General features: G+C 31.9%; 1 protein-coding gene across 9 annotated transcripts in view; it reads right to left on the reverse strand.

Moving 5' to 3' along the window:
• ACAP2 (ArfGAP with coiled-coil, ankyrin repeat and PH domains 2) overlaps positions 1 to 20,209 on the reverse strand; it is a 142,697-nt gene that overhangs the window by 24,148 nt on the left and 98,340 nt on the right. For 3 of the 9 annotated variants that reach the window (XR_002125003.1, XM_019651342.1, XM_019651366.1), the window contains exons 9-15: positions 19,298 to 19,372; positions 17,731 to 17,742; positions 14,317 to 14,429; positions 9,926 to 9,946; positions 6,814 to 6,865; positions 4,998 to 5,098; positions 4,138 to 4,243 (exon numbers count right to left, since the gene is read on the reverse strand). Coding sequence is in view for 7 of the 9 variants with exons in the window: in XM_019651342.1 (XP_019506887.1) it covers positions 4,138 to 4,243; positions 4,998 to 5,098; positions 6,814 to 6,865; positions 9,926 to 9,946; positions 14,317 to 14,429; positions 17,731 to 17,742; positions 19,298 to 19,372 (480 nt within the window). In the remaining 2 variants the exon portion in view is untranslated. The remainder of the gene's footprint in view (positions 1 to 4,137; positions 4,244 to 4,997; positions 5,099 to 6,813; positions 6,866 to 9,925; positions 9,947 to 14,316; positions 14,430 to 17,730; positions 17,743 to 19,297; positions 19,373 to 20,209) is intronic. The other 6 variants (XR_002125007.1, XM_019651356.1, XM_019651351.1 and 3 more) reach the window with 3 other exon arrangements.

Below are 20,209 nucleotides of genomic sequence, written 5' to 3' on the forward strand. Positions count from 1 at the left end.
AACATCAGACAAGCCCACACGACATTCTACAAAATAACTAGTCTTAATCTTCAAAACTATCAAGGTCAAGAAGGTCCAAGTTAAGACTAAAGAATTATTCCTGACTAAAGGAAACTGAAGAGTCATAACAACTAAATGCTACCTGTGCTTCTGGACTGGACCTTTTTGCCATAAAGAACATTACTGGGACAACTGTTCAAACTTAATGATGTTTGGAAATCAAAATGGCAGTAATGGTATCAATGCTCATTTCTTGATTTTGATAGCTATACCGTGATTATAAGAGGTCACAGGCTATGGGAAGTACTCACTAAAGAAATAATGGATGATGGGGTATCATGTTAGCAACTTACTCTGAAACAGTTCAGGGGAAATGTTTATTTGTACTATACCTGGAATTTATCCGTAAGTCTGAGATTTTTTAAAAAAATTTTTGAAAGAGAAACAATCTGTTTTACTAGAACACGTTCGATAATGTGAATTAGCTCATAAGAAGTCATCATATAGGGAAAGGATGTCAATATAATGCAGAAATCATTTGGTTCATTCCTGTTTTCCTCTATAAGCTAATACTTTTACACCAAATTAGAGCACTTGAAAACAAAGTCCACTAATGTAGCATAACTTGGGCTAGCTACCTCAAGGAACACAGGACTGAACATGATGCCCATCCCCCCAGTCTTCTTGGATCATTTTGGCCATGTGCTCTAACTTGAAAGTGTTGACTGCATTAGTCTCCTTGATCTTTAATGTATTTTGCCTTTGTCACCATAACTGAGTAGCCTCAGCCCTTCTGTATGTTTCCATGAAGCTATCGTCACCAATTTTTAAAGTTAAGTCTTATCTATATTGTAGTATTCGTTTATTAGGAATTTAGCTGTCCTGGTATTTAGTATTTCAGATACTAAGGTTCCTGAAAGTATTCTAGTTACAAACTTACACAGGATTTTAGGTCAGCTCTATCCCTACTTGACCCATAATCCCTATTATTTCTAGTATATTATTTTGCATAACCCAGGTATTTCAGCAATGCCACCAGCTTCTTAAGATGATCTGGATACACAATTTTGTTTCCTCTAAAAACTCTGCTAAAAACTAGAGAGTTTTTTAAACAGCATTACCCAGAGCCCTTTTTGGACAAAGATGTGATAATCTGAACATCAAAAAGAATAATTATTGTAATTAATTGGGACCCATTGTATTTACAAAAATCCATGAGTTAATGATACCAAAAAAAACTAGACATCTGTTCCCACTTAAAGTAGCTAATGAATTAAGCAAATATGGTAATTAAAAGCAAAAAAAGTAAGCACTTTATTACAATAACTAAACAACTCCAGTTGATGAAGAAAAGCTGTATTTCACAGGAGAATGAAAGTTAATAAATGTAGGTGGGTTGACAGAATTAGGAAGTCATCATTTTGCAAATCCTAATGAAATACCAAATTCAGCTGTAAAACCATTAGATGAATAGTTTATGGGTGAGTAGATCTTATTGGGTCAAAGTAACACAAAGTAGATTTGTTACCCAAAGTAATAAAGTAGATTGGGAACAAGGGAGGGTACATAACTTTGTAACAAAGGGATTCTACTGTCATCTCCCTAACCCATTTTGTCCACTTCATTTTCACAGAAACCTGATCTTAGCATTAGCAATGGTTGGATAACCAAATATTGTGTGTCTCCTGTTGCAACATGAAGTATACACATCACCTATGATGTTAATTTTATAAGATGGAATTCTACACGAACAACTAACCTGATTTCTTCAGTAAATCATTGTCATGAAAAAAAAAAAAAAGGATTGTTCTAGACTGAAAGACTTGAGGGACATAACAACCAGATGCAATGCCCAGTCACAGATAAAATCCTACTTTGTACAACAGGTTGTAAAAGACATGTTGAGGACAACTAGGGACATGTGAATGTAAACTGGTTGATAGGCGATAATAAGCGATTACTATTAGGTATGGAATTACATGATATCTGTAATCTACTTTAGAAATTTTTAGTCTTTTTAAATGAAAATAATAAAGACATTTTCCATTTTCCCACAAGAATAGGGATAACAGGGAAGAAAACAACAGGAACAAAGTTTTAAGAGCTGGAAAATGGGTAGATGAATGGTAACTGAACAGACCAAGGCCAAATCTAAGGATGGCAGTAAGAAAAATAAATCTAAGAGTTCATCAATTTATATCACATAATATTCAAAGGGTTCAAAGGTTTATTATACAAGTTAACCCTGGAAGTGGGGATAAAGTAGGAGGAATGACTATGTAAGAAGCACTTAGATCCAAAGGTAACCCCCACTCCCCCAACTCCACGCCATTAGAGGACTGCTCTCTAGACAAACACAAATGACTGAAAGTTTACCCTCTGGTGAAGTGAAACAGAGAGTCTCTGGATAGGATTTACCTGAAAGGTGGAAGGCAGAGGATGAAATGAACATATACACACTGAATGCTGAGACCCCCAGCAATTAGGCCCCAGCCAGCCCCTTACCCTTCTGCAGGTGAGTGTTCTCTGGGGAATCGTATCAGCTGAAAAGACTCCAAGATTCCTAATGCTGGTTGTTCCTCAACAAATGGTCCAGACTTTGGCAAAGCTCACAGTTAACAAAGTCCTAACTAGGTTCTCAGAGCTTCCAAAGGGTAATTTTTAATTCTTAACTTGTGCTCATGAGCAGATTACCAGACAGCCAAGGAAGGTCTCTAACACAATGGTTCTCAACATTGCATGTACACAGGAATCACTTAGGAATCATTTAAAAATATTGATGCCTGGGTCCCAACTCCTATTCAGCTGGTGTGTGGTGGACCTCAGCCCTGGGATTTTTTTAAAGCTCCCTGTGTTATCATAATGTGCAGTGAAGGTTAAGAATCACAGCTCTAAAACTGCAACCATGAAAAAAAGAATGGGTTTACATGGATAAACAAACAGAAAACAAAAAGAAACTCTTGGAAATTAAAAATATGCTAATAGAACTAAAATATTCAATAGAAGGCTTGGAAGAGTATTAACTGACAAATCTCCCAGAAAGTATAGCAAAACACACAAAAAATAAGAAAATCCTAAGACTAGTCCAGAAATTCCAGAAAAAAACAACAACAGGGAAATTGGAGAGGAAGAATACAAAAGATCAGTAATAAGTAAGACTCCAACAGCAACACTGGAAACTAGAAAAACAATGCAGTTAAAGTCTGTAATAATTATTTCCAACCTAAAAATTCCACACCCGACCAAACTATCAAACAAATGTATGGAATGAAGACACTTTGCAGACAAGCGTGGGCTCACAAACGTCTCATTTTCAGGACGCTACTGAAAGGAAGTGGTGAGTTCCATTTCTCAAGACTCAGTAACGGTTCTGCTCAGGAGTTTGTAAACTCCTTGGGAAGCTGAAGCCAGACTATGACCAAGTTTATCTTCTCCAGGGAGACTTCAACTAAGAGACAATTTGAGCTTTCCTTTTCTGCTTTTTACCCAGTTTTAATTTTACATACCTTTCACATTCATTATTTTATTATTAATTAAAATAATTAAATATTTTGGGGAGAAATGCTTGCATCAGAATCCCTTAGTCAATCTGGGACAATATTCAAATATGGAATTACATGTATTTTGAAATATTGAAATAAAATTATAGGTAAAGTCAAGAGAAGTAAACAAAAGAGAAATTGAATCTAGATTTTAAAAATAAAACCCATTTCAATTTTTAAAAAAAATCATCCTCCACAAAAAAAATGTTATGGGTGATGGGGGTCAAAAAGTAAAAATTTCTAGTTATAAAATAAATAAGTCATGTGGATAATTTACAACATGGTGACTATAGTTAATAATACCATATGGCATATTTCAAAGTTGTTAAGAAAGTAAATCTTGAAAGGTCTCATCACAAGAAAAAAATTTTTTGTAACTACGTATGGTGACAGATGGTAACTAGACTTATTGTGATCAATCCATAGTGTATACAAATCAAATCATTGTGTTGTACACCTGAAATTAATATAAAGTTATTTCTCAATATACCTCAATCAAAAAATATTTTAAAGAATGTTATAATCATACAGTGTTGTAACTAAAATTAAAAACTTCTGGCAATATATCATTTGATATACAATATTATTTACTAACCTCTGATTCATCACCCTTCTCTCTATAAGCAGTAGCAATACTTGTCTGAACAGCCTTAATCCATGCCTGGCGCAGCTTTTCAGAATCTGCCTGAAGCATACAACTTCTAAAAGGAAATAACATTGTTTTCTCAGACACTACATTAACCCAAAAAATAATAATAGGATTTAACTTTTTTGTCCACTTTGCTATTTAATGATTTTCTAACAAAAAAATAATTTCTGTTGAAAGGTCTCTATAGATAGATAGATAAAAATCTATCTTTAGGACAGAGTGTGTTCATGAAGAAATCAAGGTACCAATGAAATAAGTTACCTATTGAAAAGAAATCACCCATTTCTGCACATTTAAAAAAAAGCACTTTAAATTTGCCATGTAAACATAACACATTTTTTTTTCTATTGGGTAGAAATACGAAATGATAGTTATCAAAAAACTTGATCTGATATATGACTTCAGTTAATCAACTATGACAGTTAAAAGTGTTCAAGGGCCGGCTGAGTGGCTCAGTTGGTTAAGAGCTCGCTCAAGAGTTTGAGCTCTGAGCAACAGCGGTTCGAGTCCAGCCCGAGCTGAGCAGCCGCTGAGCTGCCAACAGGTAGCAGGATGGCTCAGCTTAAAAAAAAATAATAATAATAAAAATAAATAAATAAAGACTATGACACTGGATAGAAGTTAAATAAATATCTAACTGTAATATCTGTATAATCATTAGTTAATGAGATTCACTTTTAAAACACTTTCTTCCTCTTTAGCACAGATCATCAAATGAAACACAAATCTTACTCTACTCTGGAAAGTGGTTTCAGAGAAACTATAGAAACATAAAAGCAACTCTCAAATTCTTTAAAACCACTCACTTTGTTGGAGAGACCACCTCAAAGCAGAATCGTCGTTCTATGTCTTCACAATGTTTCACTGTGCAGAGCCTTAGATCTTCTACTACCACAGTAGGGTTATCCTACAGTGAGGAAACAGAACTCCCATGTTTATTAATCTATGTTTTAATACCACCACCAATAACAATATACTTAAAAATATTACTTGGAATAAATGGTCCATTTTTAAAGATTTATATTTTATCTTATTTTAGATTAGAGATGGGAGTTATTAACACAGATATAACTATAAAGGTAATTCTGCTCTGTTAATAATTTTATCTGCCTCATAAAATTTCTGTATAAGGATTAAATGAAATAGTTTAAACTTAGTCCAACATCTGGTAATTAATTAGTAGATGCTCAATAAATGTTAGCTTCCTGTTAATTTTCTTCCATTTTCTTTCATATCCATTACACCTTTGGTCCCTCCTCACATATAAATAAAAGCTACTTTCCTCCAAAAAAGAAGCCTTTAATGAGTCAAGTTTTAAATAACCGGAAAAAAAAAAAAGAGAGAAGTCTTTTTAAAGTACCTAAGAAAATGAGAAAGGATTTCTCATTTTCTAGTACTTAATAAAAATACAAACTCAAAACCAAGTTTATATGAGTAGAAAAAACTATGAACTAATTAGTTAGAATAAAGGACTTAGATGAAAAAAACCTGCAACTACAGAACCTAGCAAGTAAAATTTTATATTGTGTCATCTCAAGAGTAAAATAAATATTTGAAATTTACAGTTAAAGGTATCATTCATAAAGTCTAACTAGGAAAAAAACCAAGTCATCAATTAACTAATGGTTCTTTTTTCCTAATTATTTTTAACATTCTCAAATCACATGTAGTCTCAATATGCCTTTCCAATAAAATTCTTCACCTTTAAAATAAGACTCAGGAAAATAAATATACAAAAACAACATTAATAAATTTAGAGGTTTCTATTTAAATTACTTCAAAGTTATAATTTTTTTTTTTTAAGATTTTATTGGGGAATTGGGGGGAGGGGAACAGACAAGTTGCTGTCCTTTTGTTCTTCAGTCTAGTTGTGGAGGATGTCACTTCACTGGCCCATGTTGGTATTATCATTGCGCTCTTCCCAGGTGAGGCAGTCGGTCACCGGTCATGGGACGGCTGCTCACAGCGGCTCCCGGCAGCTCACACTGGCTGCCGGCCGCTCACGCTGGCTGCCAGCCACTCACGCAGCTCACGGCAGCCCACTGCAGCCCCACTGCAGCCTACGCCGTCACCGGCGACTCACGGCAGCCCAGCTCCAGGTCGAGCTGTTGTTCATCATCCTAGCTGTAGAGGGCAGTGTCACTGGCCCTCATATGTGGGATCCGACCCGCAGCCCTGCTGCTCAGAGCTGGAGCTCCCAAGAGAGCTCTTAACCAGCTGAGCCACTTGGCCGGCCCCAAAGTTATAATTTTTAATGTCATTTCTAACCTTTCTATATTATCATCTTACAGTGATATTTCTTAAAAAGCATCCTTTTCTACAGCCTCAAATAGTATTGTAGAATGGTACTGTTATTCCTATCACACAGCTAGACAAAGAAACATATAAAGAAAAAGAAAGTAATAATCCTGGAACACAGGAAAATCCATCTCAAAGCTAGGAACTCAGAATTCATGATTCAGAATCATTCTGCTTCTAAGTATCAAATATTGATACTGTCCACTTTTGATTTATCTTATACACACCCAAACATAATAAACAGTAATTTCACAAACATGAGTATTCAGAACCAAAACTGGGGACTCACTGGGTTTTCACTTAATTATTTAGCAAAACACCTACCTTAAACTTTTTCTGGTAAACCAATTGATTGTTCTGTATCGAAAACCAGCGTCTAAATAAATACAAAATAGTTTTCACTAATATAATTTATTTCAGCTGTTATCAGAAACAAATTATTTGGAAAAGCACTAGAAAATCAGTGTATGGTAATTATGTTTTAAGAAGTACATTGTTTTGCTTTGCTTTATAGAAACTAATGCCAATGAGATAACTACTGAAAGTAAAGAACAATTTTAAACAATTGTAAAATCAGATTAGGAAAATAAAATTACTATATTTTTATTCATTTGAAGTCAGACATTTAAATCCTAATAAAAGCTGCTATCTTTTATGCTATCACCAAATAACTGTTTTAAAGTAAAAATTTAGTTTTCTAGAGGTTCCTCAAAAATAACGAAAATCTTTCCCCCGAAATGATTACTTTTATTATAAAGCAAAACTAAATTTATATTGTAAATCAGACTATCCATTTGTACAGAGTAAAACACTGCAATAAATGGTGCTTTGTTTTCAATCTTCTTGCAGCTAATTCAGCAAGCGTTTGATTTCTTAAGCAAAACAAAAAATTAAATCATTTTACAACTGCTATCAAACAGGAGATAATCGCCAATTCACTTGGCCTTATTTTCATATAAAATACTTCTAAGCAGAATAATCAAAGTTATTACTATAAATGATTCATCCAATGATTTATATTGTTCTGCTCAGTATTGTAAATTACTAAGCAAACAATTGACTTACAATCTTCTTTGGAAGAAAAAGCTAAGTTATGTATGGTATATTTACTAATTCTGATGTATTAAAACAATAAAAGGACCCTAACGACCAAAAAAAAAAAAATCACAGCCAAAAGCCATTCATAAAAGGAAGCAAAAATTCTCATCAAGCATGAAAGGTAAAACAATATTTGAGTCATTACATTAAAATTAGTCTCACATGAGATGATTTCTATTGTAAACATTAGTTATTAATCTATTAGCAGATATTCTACCTTTTCATTGACACTAATACAAAGCACTAGAAACTGTATTTAAAAGTATTTAGAATTTCTATTTTTAAAAATTAAGTTAATTCTCCGTAGCTGAGAAAATTAGATGCTTTTCTATTTTTAGCTAGACAGATTGTTAGATTTTCTTGCTACTTAAAAAGGTATCACCCTTTACCATTAAAATAGAGATTTGTTAAAGTAGCATCTAGATAAAACCAAGTGGGTTGCCTCTAAATGCAAATCATCAAGAGGCAGGCTAGAAAAGGAAGAACTTCTGGGTTTCTTTTCTTTGGGACACATAGTTGGTTAGAAATGTTAAAGGAAATACCTAAAAACAAAATGATGCAGCCCTGCCACACGGGATGACATGCAATGGAAACAATCTCTGATATTGATTAAAGTGTTTTGTAAAAAATCATTTGAGGTTGGATGAGCTATTTTAATAAAAATTCTTATTATGTTTAATAATACAGCAATCATATTATATGATTTGATGAAAACCTACATAGAGTTTTATTGCACAATGGAAAAACACCCATACAACCATGTCAACTTTTCATGCTTCTGAGGTCTTCAAAAATTAAATTTCTTTTGACCTGCTGCATCTTAGGATCATAACCTCTAAAAATAGTAATAAAATAGATAAAAACTTCTGTTTCTGGTCAGAGACCATTTCCTCTGATTAACTTGACATATCATATATGTGACATGATCATATATATTTCTGAAACCCAGTTCCCCTGCCATCTATCTGCTTCTGATGACTTCCTCACATCATCAGTTTCTGTACACTCAGGAAAGACACTATAAATTAATCTTAATTTGTCAACGCCTCCTAAGGAATAAAATCATAATGTATCCTAGGTAGAAAAAAATTTTCAGTTACTAATATCTTATGACACTATCTCCCCTCCTTTGCCATTAAAAAAAAAAGAAACTAACTATACACATTTACACTGATCACAACTTTAATCAGGTAAGTAAAATGGAATATAATTTTTAATTGCTCCTACAGAATAATCCTAGTTATTATTAACATCCTAATAAAAGCAAAAATGAGACAGTTCATAGCCTATGGAATACAGAAAAATTACTTAACATTTTAAGCTCATTCTACCTGCAATTTGAAGATACTTAAAAAGGTAATTAAATAATAATAATAAAAAAAAGACAAACTTTAGAAAGCACCGTACTGACAACTACACTATTCTACAAGATCCAGAAGCTGACCACAAAGCCAAAATATAAGAGTGTTTTAAAAAGGAAAATTTCTTGGTTCATTAAGAAAAAAACACCACATTATATTTCTCTCAAATTAAAATAATTCAATATAATAAAGATTTGAGACCAAAATATTATATTCATTTTAACAATTTAAATATTAAACAATTTAAATATTATTAAATTTTAAAAACCAACGAGAGCTTTCCAGGTGACAAAATTGGGGGAGGGGGAATATTAAAAAAATAAATCAAGTATCTTTTATCCTAGTTGATCACTAGTCCCAGAACCGCACTTGGAATCAAGAACATGAGTAAAAATCAAACTTCTAAATCGGTAGCAGCTTTATCACTAAAACTATACCGATAACGGATTCATGCACACATTCATATAGGTGACATTTAACAAAATTAAAAACTTGAACATGTATGCTCCTTTATTTCAATTTAATTTTTCACAGGGAAAAAGACCAAAATGGTTAAACAAACAAACAAAAAAATCTAGTAACTAACAATGTTTCCTTTCAACATAACTAATAAGGTTATTACCAAAGGGACTAATTCCTACTGACTGTTCAAATTTTTGAAAAGCGTTTACGGCCCTATTTCCCTTTTTAAAAAAAGATACAAAGGTATTCATATTATTCAATGTATATCTTCTTTGAGTAACTATAAATATATCAAATGTTCTTTTTTTTAGATTAAAAGAAATGAGGCGATGTCAATGAAAAGGTATAACTGAATTCCTCAAATAAGATGTTTATATTTTCTTTCCAATTTAAAACATGAGACTTTATATCCATTGCAAGTAATCCAAATGAAATGCAGGTTAATTATGAGCTTTCTCGTGCCAAAGAGGAAACTGGAGTAAGGTAGGGGTGAGGGGAAGAAAGCCATTTGGTACCTGATATGATCGGGCTTTTTCCTGTCGTGTGAAAAAATGGGGCAGGATTAAAACATAAGGGAAAGGAGGTAAAAGAATGAAAACGCAAATGTGCAAAATAAGCAAAGGACTAGCATGATATGAAAATAAAGCAAGAATTAAAGGAACAAGCTTAAGCTCATAACCTAACAAAATAGTCAAATATATCTGTTGCATTCTGTTCACATATTACACATATATGCATTTGTACAATTAATTCCAACTCTTAGGAATCTGAAATGCAAATAATTGAGAAATATTCAAAATTTTTCTTTAAGTAGCATGGTACAGAAAGTTCTGGTAGTACTTAGTGCAACTGGGCATACCTCTATCATCTGTCTCTATCATCACAGCTATTAAATATAGATAGTACCCTTCCCACCTTAATAATCTGTCCCTTATATATCACTACAGATATAGGTATATAAACCTGAGAGAAATAAAAACTTTTCATAAGGAAAGTGAGATCACTAATTAAGAATTTCAAAGATTATAAAATATTATTGGCAAATAAACCGTCCTCCTACCTGCTCACCCCCTCTTTTCATTAAATGACAGCAGAGACTCTAAGGCCACACATAAGTAGAGTTCATCTTTAATCTATGTATATACACTTCTTTTTTGAAAGCCAAGAGCCAATAAAAATAAAAATTTATATCTGTACTAGCAGCATATAAAATACTATGCTCTAAAAAACTGTGTAATACATTTTTCACTTTCAGCTATATTTTCTAGTTCAACAAAGACTGAGCATAGCACATAATTATTCAGCTTATTACTTTTACCAGTTTATTACTAAATAATGTTATATTCAATTATTTTTCTTATTTATTCGTGTTTTCTGAAATTATGAAAAGCAAAGAGAAATACAGGTATTAGTAATCCATCTAGCACTGTTTTGAGCCTGAAGTGACGCTGCCACACTGCGAAAATAGCCTGATACGGAAATATTACTTTGGTAGATCTCACATGTCTTCAGAAAAATATATATTATAGGCTTGTATAAAAATATTGAGACACCAAAAACTAGAAATCTGAAACCAACCAGAAACAAGCTCAACAATTCACATAAGACATAAAACGTTTCCCTCTTTATGCTACTTTAATCACATCACACACAATATGATCTCTTTAGTTAAATTTCAGATTACAGAATAATACGTTCAAGACATACTTAGGTTTTATAAAGCACAGGGTCAGGTTTTGAAACTACCAGGGATTCCCAGTCAAATTCACATTTCCCTAAGTAAGGAGGTCTTTTTAGAAAGTTGATTTTGAAAATTATTTTGCCACTATTCCATAAAATTATATTGTAGATAATGGCAAATTTGTCATCATATGACTGATGCCTTATGGTGATGACAACAACAACAACAACAAAATGTTCCCTAAAACTAATCCACAAGCAATCTTTAAAAAAAGGAATGGTGAGCAGAAAATCTTTGTCTGAATAGCTGGATTCCTGGATTTTTAAAGTTAAGGCACAAATATCACACATACACAATCTTTTATTCAGAGGCTAGTAGAATGTATTAAATAAAGCTGGTAAAGAACTAATTAGAGAAGTAGGTTAGACACTAAAGTCCTATATAGATAAAGGAAAATTCTTTGCAAGTATTTCCTGAGATTAGATTTTTGATAAACTTCATATAAGAAATTTAGATACATCTTCAATTTTTAAAATTGAAAAGCAGAAGAAAACTCTAAGTAACATTTAATAGATGACTTTTTTCCCTCTCCATTTTATAATTACTGATCCATAACGTAGAAAATACTTAAGATTACCGTTAAAAAGATTTTGACTTTTTTGTTTGTGAAAGAATTTTTATGTTTATATGCTCTATTCCTACAAGTCTCCTTTTTACTAGTGTTTCCATGTTTTACATGTTCTTTAAAAGCACATGAAAATGAAATTAATTTGCTATCCATAATTTTCCCTAATAATGCAAATGAATTAGGAAGAATTTTTAAAACAGTTTTTACGCAATTTTTAATAGGTGACGTTATATTTTGTTTTATCACAATATAGTTTTGAATTTCTATATCAAGTAAAAACAAAATGTCAGGTTTTACACTTCAATTTTGTCACAAACAAGCTGTGTAACACCTTGAATGAGCAACCATCTCTCTGTACCTCCATTCTTAACTAAAAATTAGGGTGCTGAACTACAGTCTATGATTCCAATCAATAACTGTCATCCTACTACATATAGAGGGCATCTCCTTTATAAAACGGCCTCATTTCTAAAGGTTATTGTCTTTTTCACTTTGCAAATGGTGGATAACATGTCTGCAACTGATAATTTACGTTATTTCCTACTTGATTTTAGTTACATTTTAATATCTATGCCAAGTAATAGAATTCATTAAACAAATAATAAAAAATAAAAACGTCCATGCTTAAATCAGAATTCATTTTCTTCTATCATCCTAAATGGCAAAGCAATTTTCCACTAACACTTACTGTGCTTCATTTTGAAGTCTGAGATCATTTCTCACTGGAATGTTGTTCATAGAAGTTCATTTCATTTCTTTTTAACACAATGGTATAGTTTCTATGAATTTATTTTATTTTCACTGTGTTAAACTTTTAAGTAGGTTGTTTTGAAATTGAAGGTTAAAATTCAATTCTAATATTACCTCATGAAACTATACTGGTTGAGATCTCTTTATTATAAAAATTTGATAATCACACTATTTTTTATTTTAATTTCCTACTTTGGCTATGGAAACTTGACAGAAAAGGTTTAAAGGGCTATTGTCTTAATTTTTACAGCTTAGAAAACAGAGTTTTAATTTTTCACTTTCACTTTACAATAGTTAGAAATATTATTTCTCACCAGACCGTCTTAGTTGGTCCTTCTATATTCATATATTATTTTTAAAGTTCTACATAACTCAAAGAGGCTTAAATATCATATATAATCATTATTCTTTCCATTTTTATATCCATTCTCAGATAAAGAAACAGCACTTCAAATAAAACATACCATGTACCACTTAAACATTTAGCAATATTGAATTCTAAAGAAATACTGAATAAATCAGACATTTTAAAATATCAGTGAATTTTTTTCTATATAACCTCATCACCAATAAATCAAAATAAATACACTAGGAACTCATTTCAATGTATTGGATATTCAAGCATATTCCTTTCCATTTAAACAAAAATGTATACTAAATTAAACTTACCAAGAAAACTCTACTTATTCTGCTACTGTACATTAAAAAAAAAACTTCTCTATCATTAAGTGCATTCATATCCTGTTCAAGTAGCAAAGAAAATGTATACATTCAACCAACAATATAATAGTAAATCAATTAACCAGAACCCAATACTCTCAACTATTACAAAATTGTTCTACTTTTATTTTTTGCAAAAAGAGGCACCCTTGAATAAAAGAACAATCAATGCTATTCAGAAGGACGACCCTGAGGGCCGGCCGAGTGGCTCAGTTGGTTAAGAGCTCGCTCAAGAGTTTGAGCTCTGAGCAACAGCGGTTCGAGTCCCGCTGAGCAGCCGCTGAGCTGCCATCAGGTAGCAGGATGGCTCAGCTAAAAAAAAAAAAAAAAACAAGAAAAAAAAAACAAACAAAAAAACAGAAGGACGACCCTGAATAGGATCTTTTATTTATGCCTTAATATCTGAAGTTATTCTACTTTATTATATTAATACATGGGAAAATACAATAAAATACGATAAAATATTTTATACATTCATTTACTGGATTAATATTTTATAAAAATAAATTCAGCAAAAAATATTCAGAGTTTTTGGTAGCTATTAAGTTTAGAATAAAGGAGCATCAGCTGCTACACATACTTCACATAAGAACAATCCCATTTCCAAAAACTCCTGGTTAATTAAATTTGTTGCAAAATCAAAAGATCAGCATCACCTGGCTTAAAATGCATACGTAAACACTAAGTAAAAATGTACATAAACATCATATAGGGGAGGAACACAAAGGGGAAAAAAAGGCTCACTTGGCCTATTCATCCATTATATTCAATACATAATTCGTAATCAGATTTATTTCAAAACAAATATGAAAGGTAGCTAACATTCAAATTTTACTTATTATAATGGTCTAGTCCCTACAGACTAAGCACTATAAAAATTCTCCTTGCTTCCTGGTTTAAACTTTGCTTAAATTTTGGAATTTAGAATTAGCGTTGTCATTTTTAACTTGCTTCTTAGGTTCCCCTTGCCTAGTAGGGCATCTTATTTTCAATGGACTGGGTTCGGGAAACTTAACTATGGACTGTCAATTTAGAGACTTATGAAGAAAAGAGCTGTCAAATCACAGGAAAAACCAGAAAACTGAGAATATGGAAAGACTGAGACTAGTATTTGAAATATATATTACCTGTTCCAAGTTTTGAAAGCATTGCTGGCTCGTTTGAACAGATATCCTTCCATAACAATGCCATTTGCAGCATCTACATTATATTCTAACTTAGAATCATCACTGGAGAAATCCTAGACAAAATGACACATAAAAAAGTTCATATGATTTGACTAAGTTCCCTAGACAACATATTTATCCTACAGAAACAGCTCAAATGGTAGAAAAGCTTTGTATTAAGACAGTTAGTTACATCAACAATATTCATAAGAAAGGGGGAGACCTAAATGTTCAATAATAGAAAAATGTTTCAACATATTAAAGTATTTCAATTTAGTGGACTATTACACAATAATTAGTATTATCATGATGATATAAAACACACATGATTATATAGAATATACTCTAATAGAGAAAACAAAATATAAATTGTATATATACTGTGATTAAAAGTACAAGATAATATGTATACAAATAGAGAACAACTAAATATTATACAGGGTGTTACATTTTAAATGTTTTCATATTTTCCCAACATTTTATGGTGATATGTATGCCAACAAAAAAGAGAATATGGATATATTTAATTGGGATTATTTAAATTTACCACTATTTTCTAAATATATTAATATTATGGTAGTTTTTTAAGCTGATAAGTGTAATACCCCCACTATTTGGGAGTTCAGACATAAGATAAAGGCATTTCTTTTCCTAAAATAAAATTCAGTTTTGCAAAGAAGAACCACAGTTTGAAGTGGGCATGCTGAGCTCACTTTTTTATGAGGATTATAGAATCATTCATAATCTTCTTCTACCATTCTAATATTCACTTGAATGCAATTCAAACTTTTAATTTTCTTCCAAGGGCTCATGAACTTTTCAAATCAGAGATCCTACATTTAAAATACCTCCTGATGAACTTTTTCCAAAGTAATTTGAACAAAACTGCAAGATGACTGTTACCCTCAAATTTAAAACTTTAAAAATGAGTCTCAGAACTTTCAACATTACTTCTGTACCAATTATTTAAATTAAAATGCTATCCTATTAAAGGAGTAGTAAACTTTGTGTCTTGAAAAAGATTTTGACAAAGGTTGGATGACCACCTGCCAAGATTGCTGGAATGTGTAGGTCCTGCACTGAAGGGAAGACGGAGTGAGACTCACCTAAAGGCCTTCTAAATCTAAGAGTCTACAAAGATCTTTCTAAAAAGGAAATAGACTAAATTCAGAAGTAAAAGCAAAAACTCTCCTGACATGTCTCAAAATTTAACAATAAAAAGGTATGATAATCCAAAGTAATCAAATGAAACAGAAACTGTAGATGAATTCCTACATTTCTTCCTACTTTTTTCTTTGGAAAAATAATCAGGGAAACTTTAATTCCCTCACTAAAAATTTATTTGAGGCAATAATAATTTATTTAATTATGCAGACAGGATTAAGTCAGCAAAAGATATAACTGAGTTTGACAACAAACTAAATGTTTCATTTGTAACACGGGCAGTTTTTTAATAACCCTGATGCTACTTAGAATATCAAATAAGACTTCTTTGAAAGTGCAGTGCAGTGCATTGTTGTGTTCTAATTTTCAACTACATTTCTTGAGATAAATTAACTCAACTTAATTGTTACTAATATCAAATGAATATTTTATAGTACATAAACTGTGACAGATTACTTGATTTTATACTGAAAGCAACTAACAATGCTGGATATATGACATTAAAATGAAAATAAATTGATAAATTGATGAATTAGAAAGGGATACTCAAAGGCAAAAGATTAAGTGAAAAGTGGAAGCCGGCTTTCACCTTAAGGGCATTTGCCTCACCAGAAGAACTTGAAGCTTTGGTTGTGGGGCCCAGGGAATAGAAGGCAAGACCAAGGTTGCCCAATGAAGGCAATCTAACAGAAGCTTTCCCTTTTGAAATTGCAAGCAAGACAAGAAGAACCTTTATTACCACTTCAATTCAAAATTATGTTGGAAGTCCTAGCCAGCAAGATAACAAAATGCAAAGGATTGGAAAGGAGGAAAATGAACTATCATTATTAGCAAATGATATGCCTTTGTACACAGAGCATCCAGAAGAATTCAGAGATAAATTAGTATTAAAGAAAGTTTAATAAGATTACTGGTCATAAAATCAATACAGAAAAATCAACTTCATTCTAATATATAACATAAGTAAACAGTGAGGAAAAAAATTTAAGATAACATAATAACATTTACATTATAAGTGTCTAGGAATAAATCTAACAAAAGATGTATAAGAAAATTATTAAATTTTATGATGGACATTAAAGAAAACTTAAATGGAGAAATATTTCAAGCTCATGGATTAGAAGATATTGTAAAATAAAGGTATCAATTCCCCAAATTGATTCATAGATCCAATGCAATCATAATCAAAATCCCAAAAGCTACTTTTATGCAACCTGAAAAGCTGCTCATGAAATTTATATGGAAATGCACAATTTAGGCAATTCACTTTTGAAGAAAAGAAGGTAGTAAGCTTTGCTTCATCCGATATCAACATATACTAACTATAAAGCTAAAATAATTAAGACAACATAGTATTGGCACAATTAAGACAAAAAGACCAATGAAATAGGATAGAGAGCCTGAAACAGACCTCACATGTATGGAAATGTGATGTGTAAAAGAGGATAAAACACACAGTAGTAGAGAAAGCACAAACTTTTTAATAACTGATTCTGGATCAACTAGCTACCAATGTGAGAATAAAAGGAAAGTGGATCTTTACCTCACACCATAAACAACCAATTACAGATGGATTAAAGATCTGAACATAAAAGGCAAATCTAAAATACTTAGAAGATTATACAGGAGATATATCTTCATGATCTTGTGATGGAAAGAATTTATTAAAACACAAAACACACACACACACACACACACACACACACACACACACAAAATAAGACATTTAAAAAACTACATGGAAATTAAAAACACATATACCCCACAAGGGAGCTTATATCAGAATATATAAAAAATTTGATCCACAGCTAGACAATCTGATGGAAAAAAATGGGAAAAAGACTAACAGAGATTTCACAAACAGGATATCCAAAAACAACAGAAATAGGAGACGGTGCTCAAGCTCATTTGTGACGAAAGTATAGATTAAAACCACAATGAGATTTCAAAATCTACACACCAAAACTGACAAAAATTAAAAACTCTCACGATACAATGAGGTGTCAAGGAGCAATGGGAACTCTCACACAGAGCTGCCTGCTGGGAATGGTATAACATTTTAAAAAACATTTTGCATGAATGTGCACAGCATCATCATTTCTTTAACTGATCAACTTCAATTCTTGAAAATCTAAATAATTACATTAGACGTACTTTCCCTTAATTTTTAGTTAACTGGATCTTTGTTCCTTATTATTATTTTTTTTTTACCTGTAATGCAGCCTTGTGTCAGCATTTAAGGGCAGAAAAAAGGTAAGTATACATAATGAGCAAAAATAGCATTACTTTCTTTAAAGGAAAACAGTAATTGACTATTATTTAAAATCAAATTAATTATTTAGATTTAAAAATCTACTGCCTTTGAGTTGTATATATAATGGGGAAAGATATTAAAAGATGTATAACATTCATCAAATAATTTAGTTTAAGCAAATAGTCACATGTTTCTAGAAATAACAAGATGTCTTGCTTTAATTAGTAATGATTGGTCCCAATTTTTAACAACATTTTCATGGTAATATCATTAAAATAAGTTACCCAACCAAAAGTGATTTAACCTTAAGCAAAACAAAACATGGAGTTAGTCTTACCTGTCTATAGCTATAAGTAACTAATTTAATTAAAGATGGTGTGGTAGACAATCTTCCCTTTTTTAAACATTGTTTCTCTTTGAGTATTAATAACGTATCATCAATAAAATTTTCCTTACTTTTATTACTACTGATTTCACTTTCATTTTTTTCCACTTGTGATGTTCTATGTCAGATCTAGTTTACTGGTATTTTAAATTCTAAATAAACCATAACAAAAGTTGATTTGACTACTCAACACCAAGGGAACAGATTTCTTAATGCAATGCTAGAAGGTATGTTTTTTTTGTTTTGTTAGAGGAAAGTGCAAATGCAGTCCCCACTACCACAAATTATGCAACTGAGTTTCCCACATTTGGGAAAACTGCAGGGGTCAGCACATGCAGAGTGCAACGGATAAGCATTGCCCTGTCAAAACCACCTTCTTAATCATGTTATCTTCCCATGACAGTAAGTACAGAAGACATTTGTCACATATTTGTATTATTACAGTCAACCTCCAATTCTCTCCTTTTATTTTCAGATTACTACATAAAAAAAAATCCTTAACCATATAAAATAAAATATTATTAGGCCGAGTTCCAGGTGTGTCATATTCAAAACTTTTAGCACACAGAAATAAAATCTGGTTTCATATCTAAATTTTCATTTAAAAATATATTTTTCAAATATCAGTTTAGGTAGGCTTAGGCAAGTTAGCAAGAAATGCAAGTGAAATGTCAGCATCACATGAAAGATGGGGAGTGTTGCCTTAGAGTGACTACAGCTGGAAAGTCCATAATACAAAAACACACAGTGATGCTAAGGTGTTCTCCTCCACGCCACCCCAGCCCCATCACCATGCTTTTACAGGGGTTGGTGATATCCTAACTGAAACTATAAATAGTGTTTTAAATTCTAACGAAGGGCCACTTTTAAGTTAAAGGCCCTAAAAGATTGATGTTTTTATAAACTGGTTCAAGAGCATGGCTTCCAAATATTTTGATGTAAAATAATAATAAAATAAATGCCTGAACATCTGAAAACTATTTTACTTTTCACAAAAAAAGGAGGAATTAATCCACAGAATTTAATTAGTAAAGCAACTCAAAGGATTTGTTCTAACACAATGGTATCTTGCTGAAACCAATAATCAAACAATTGTGTAAAGTGGAAATTAATCTCCTTTAACTTTTTCCCTCAAGTACCTTTTGTTGAATGGTGGAATGTTTTTGCTCCATCTCTCTTTTCTCTTTTGCTGCATCCACAACCAATCGATCCAACTATAAAGGAGGAATGGAGAAAATTATACAGACTTAAAAAAAAAAAAGTATGCTTATTTTTTTAAATCATATTACCAATAAGTCAGTCAATTTAAGTTAACCTAAAAAGGCACTTTGGCTACAACTTTAAAGTGAAAGTTTTGTTTTGTTTTCCTAGTATCAAATCCTCTTTGAGAAGGTCTGTAACTCCTCTAGGGAAAAGGTTTCTAAGAACAGTCATGGTTCAAGAAAATGTAACAAGAGGCCTTGTAAAGGATACAACAGTGATAACACTTTCTCTCCTTGAATAAGGAAAATGACTCTAGCTTAAATTTCCTGCTGTCCCACTCAGCAATTCTGGTAGTGATAATCAAAGATAGAAAGAAGATACACTGGGTTTTTTTTTCAAAAACATAAAAAAGTAGCAGCTAAGCTAGTGCGGGCTTGCTCTCACAATTCAACGTAACAAGACTTCCAATCACTCAAGATGCTTCATGTTTTCAAGTTGGCTTCCTAATGTTATAATCAAATCTAAAAGGCAGAAAAATAATTCACCAGATAAAAGAGAAAGCTAAAAAATAATAGTAATAGAATAGTAATCATTCATAAGACCAGGGTACAAAAATTACCCATTTTTAGATTCTTTTCTAAAAGCTCAGAAAATATTATGAAATAATAAAACCCATTTCTTTCTTGTTCATTTCCATCAGAAAAGATGATTTTCCATCAAAAGAGAAGTATCTGATTTCCAGTATTATGACAAATGCACTGGCTTCTTGAGCTCCTCTTTGCTGGAATAACAAACAAATGGGTTATAAAATACTCCATTATGTGGTTCTACTATTCTAGACTGTGATG

This window comes from Hipposideros armiger, unplaced genomic scaffold (genome assembly GCF_001890085.2).
Source record: "Hipposideros armiger isolate ML-2016 unplaced genomic scaffold, ASM189008v1 scaffold_8, whole genome shotgun sequence".
NCBI lineage: Eukaryota > Metazoa > Chordata > Mammalia > Chiroptera > Hipposideridae > Hipposideros > Hipposideros armiger.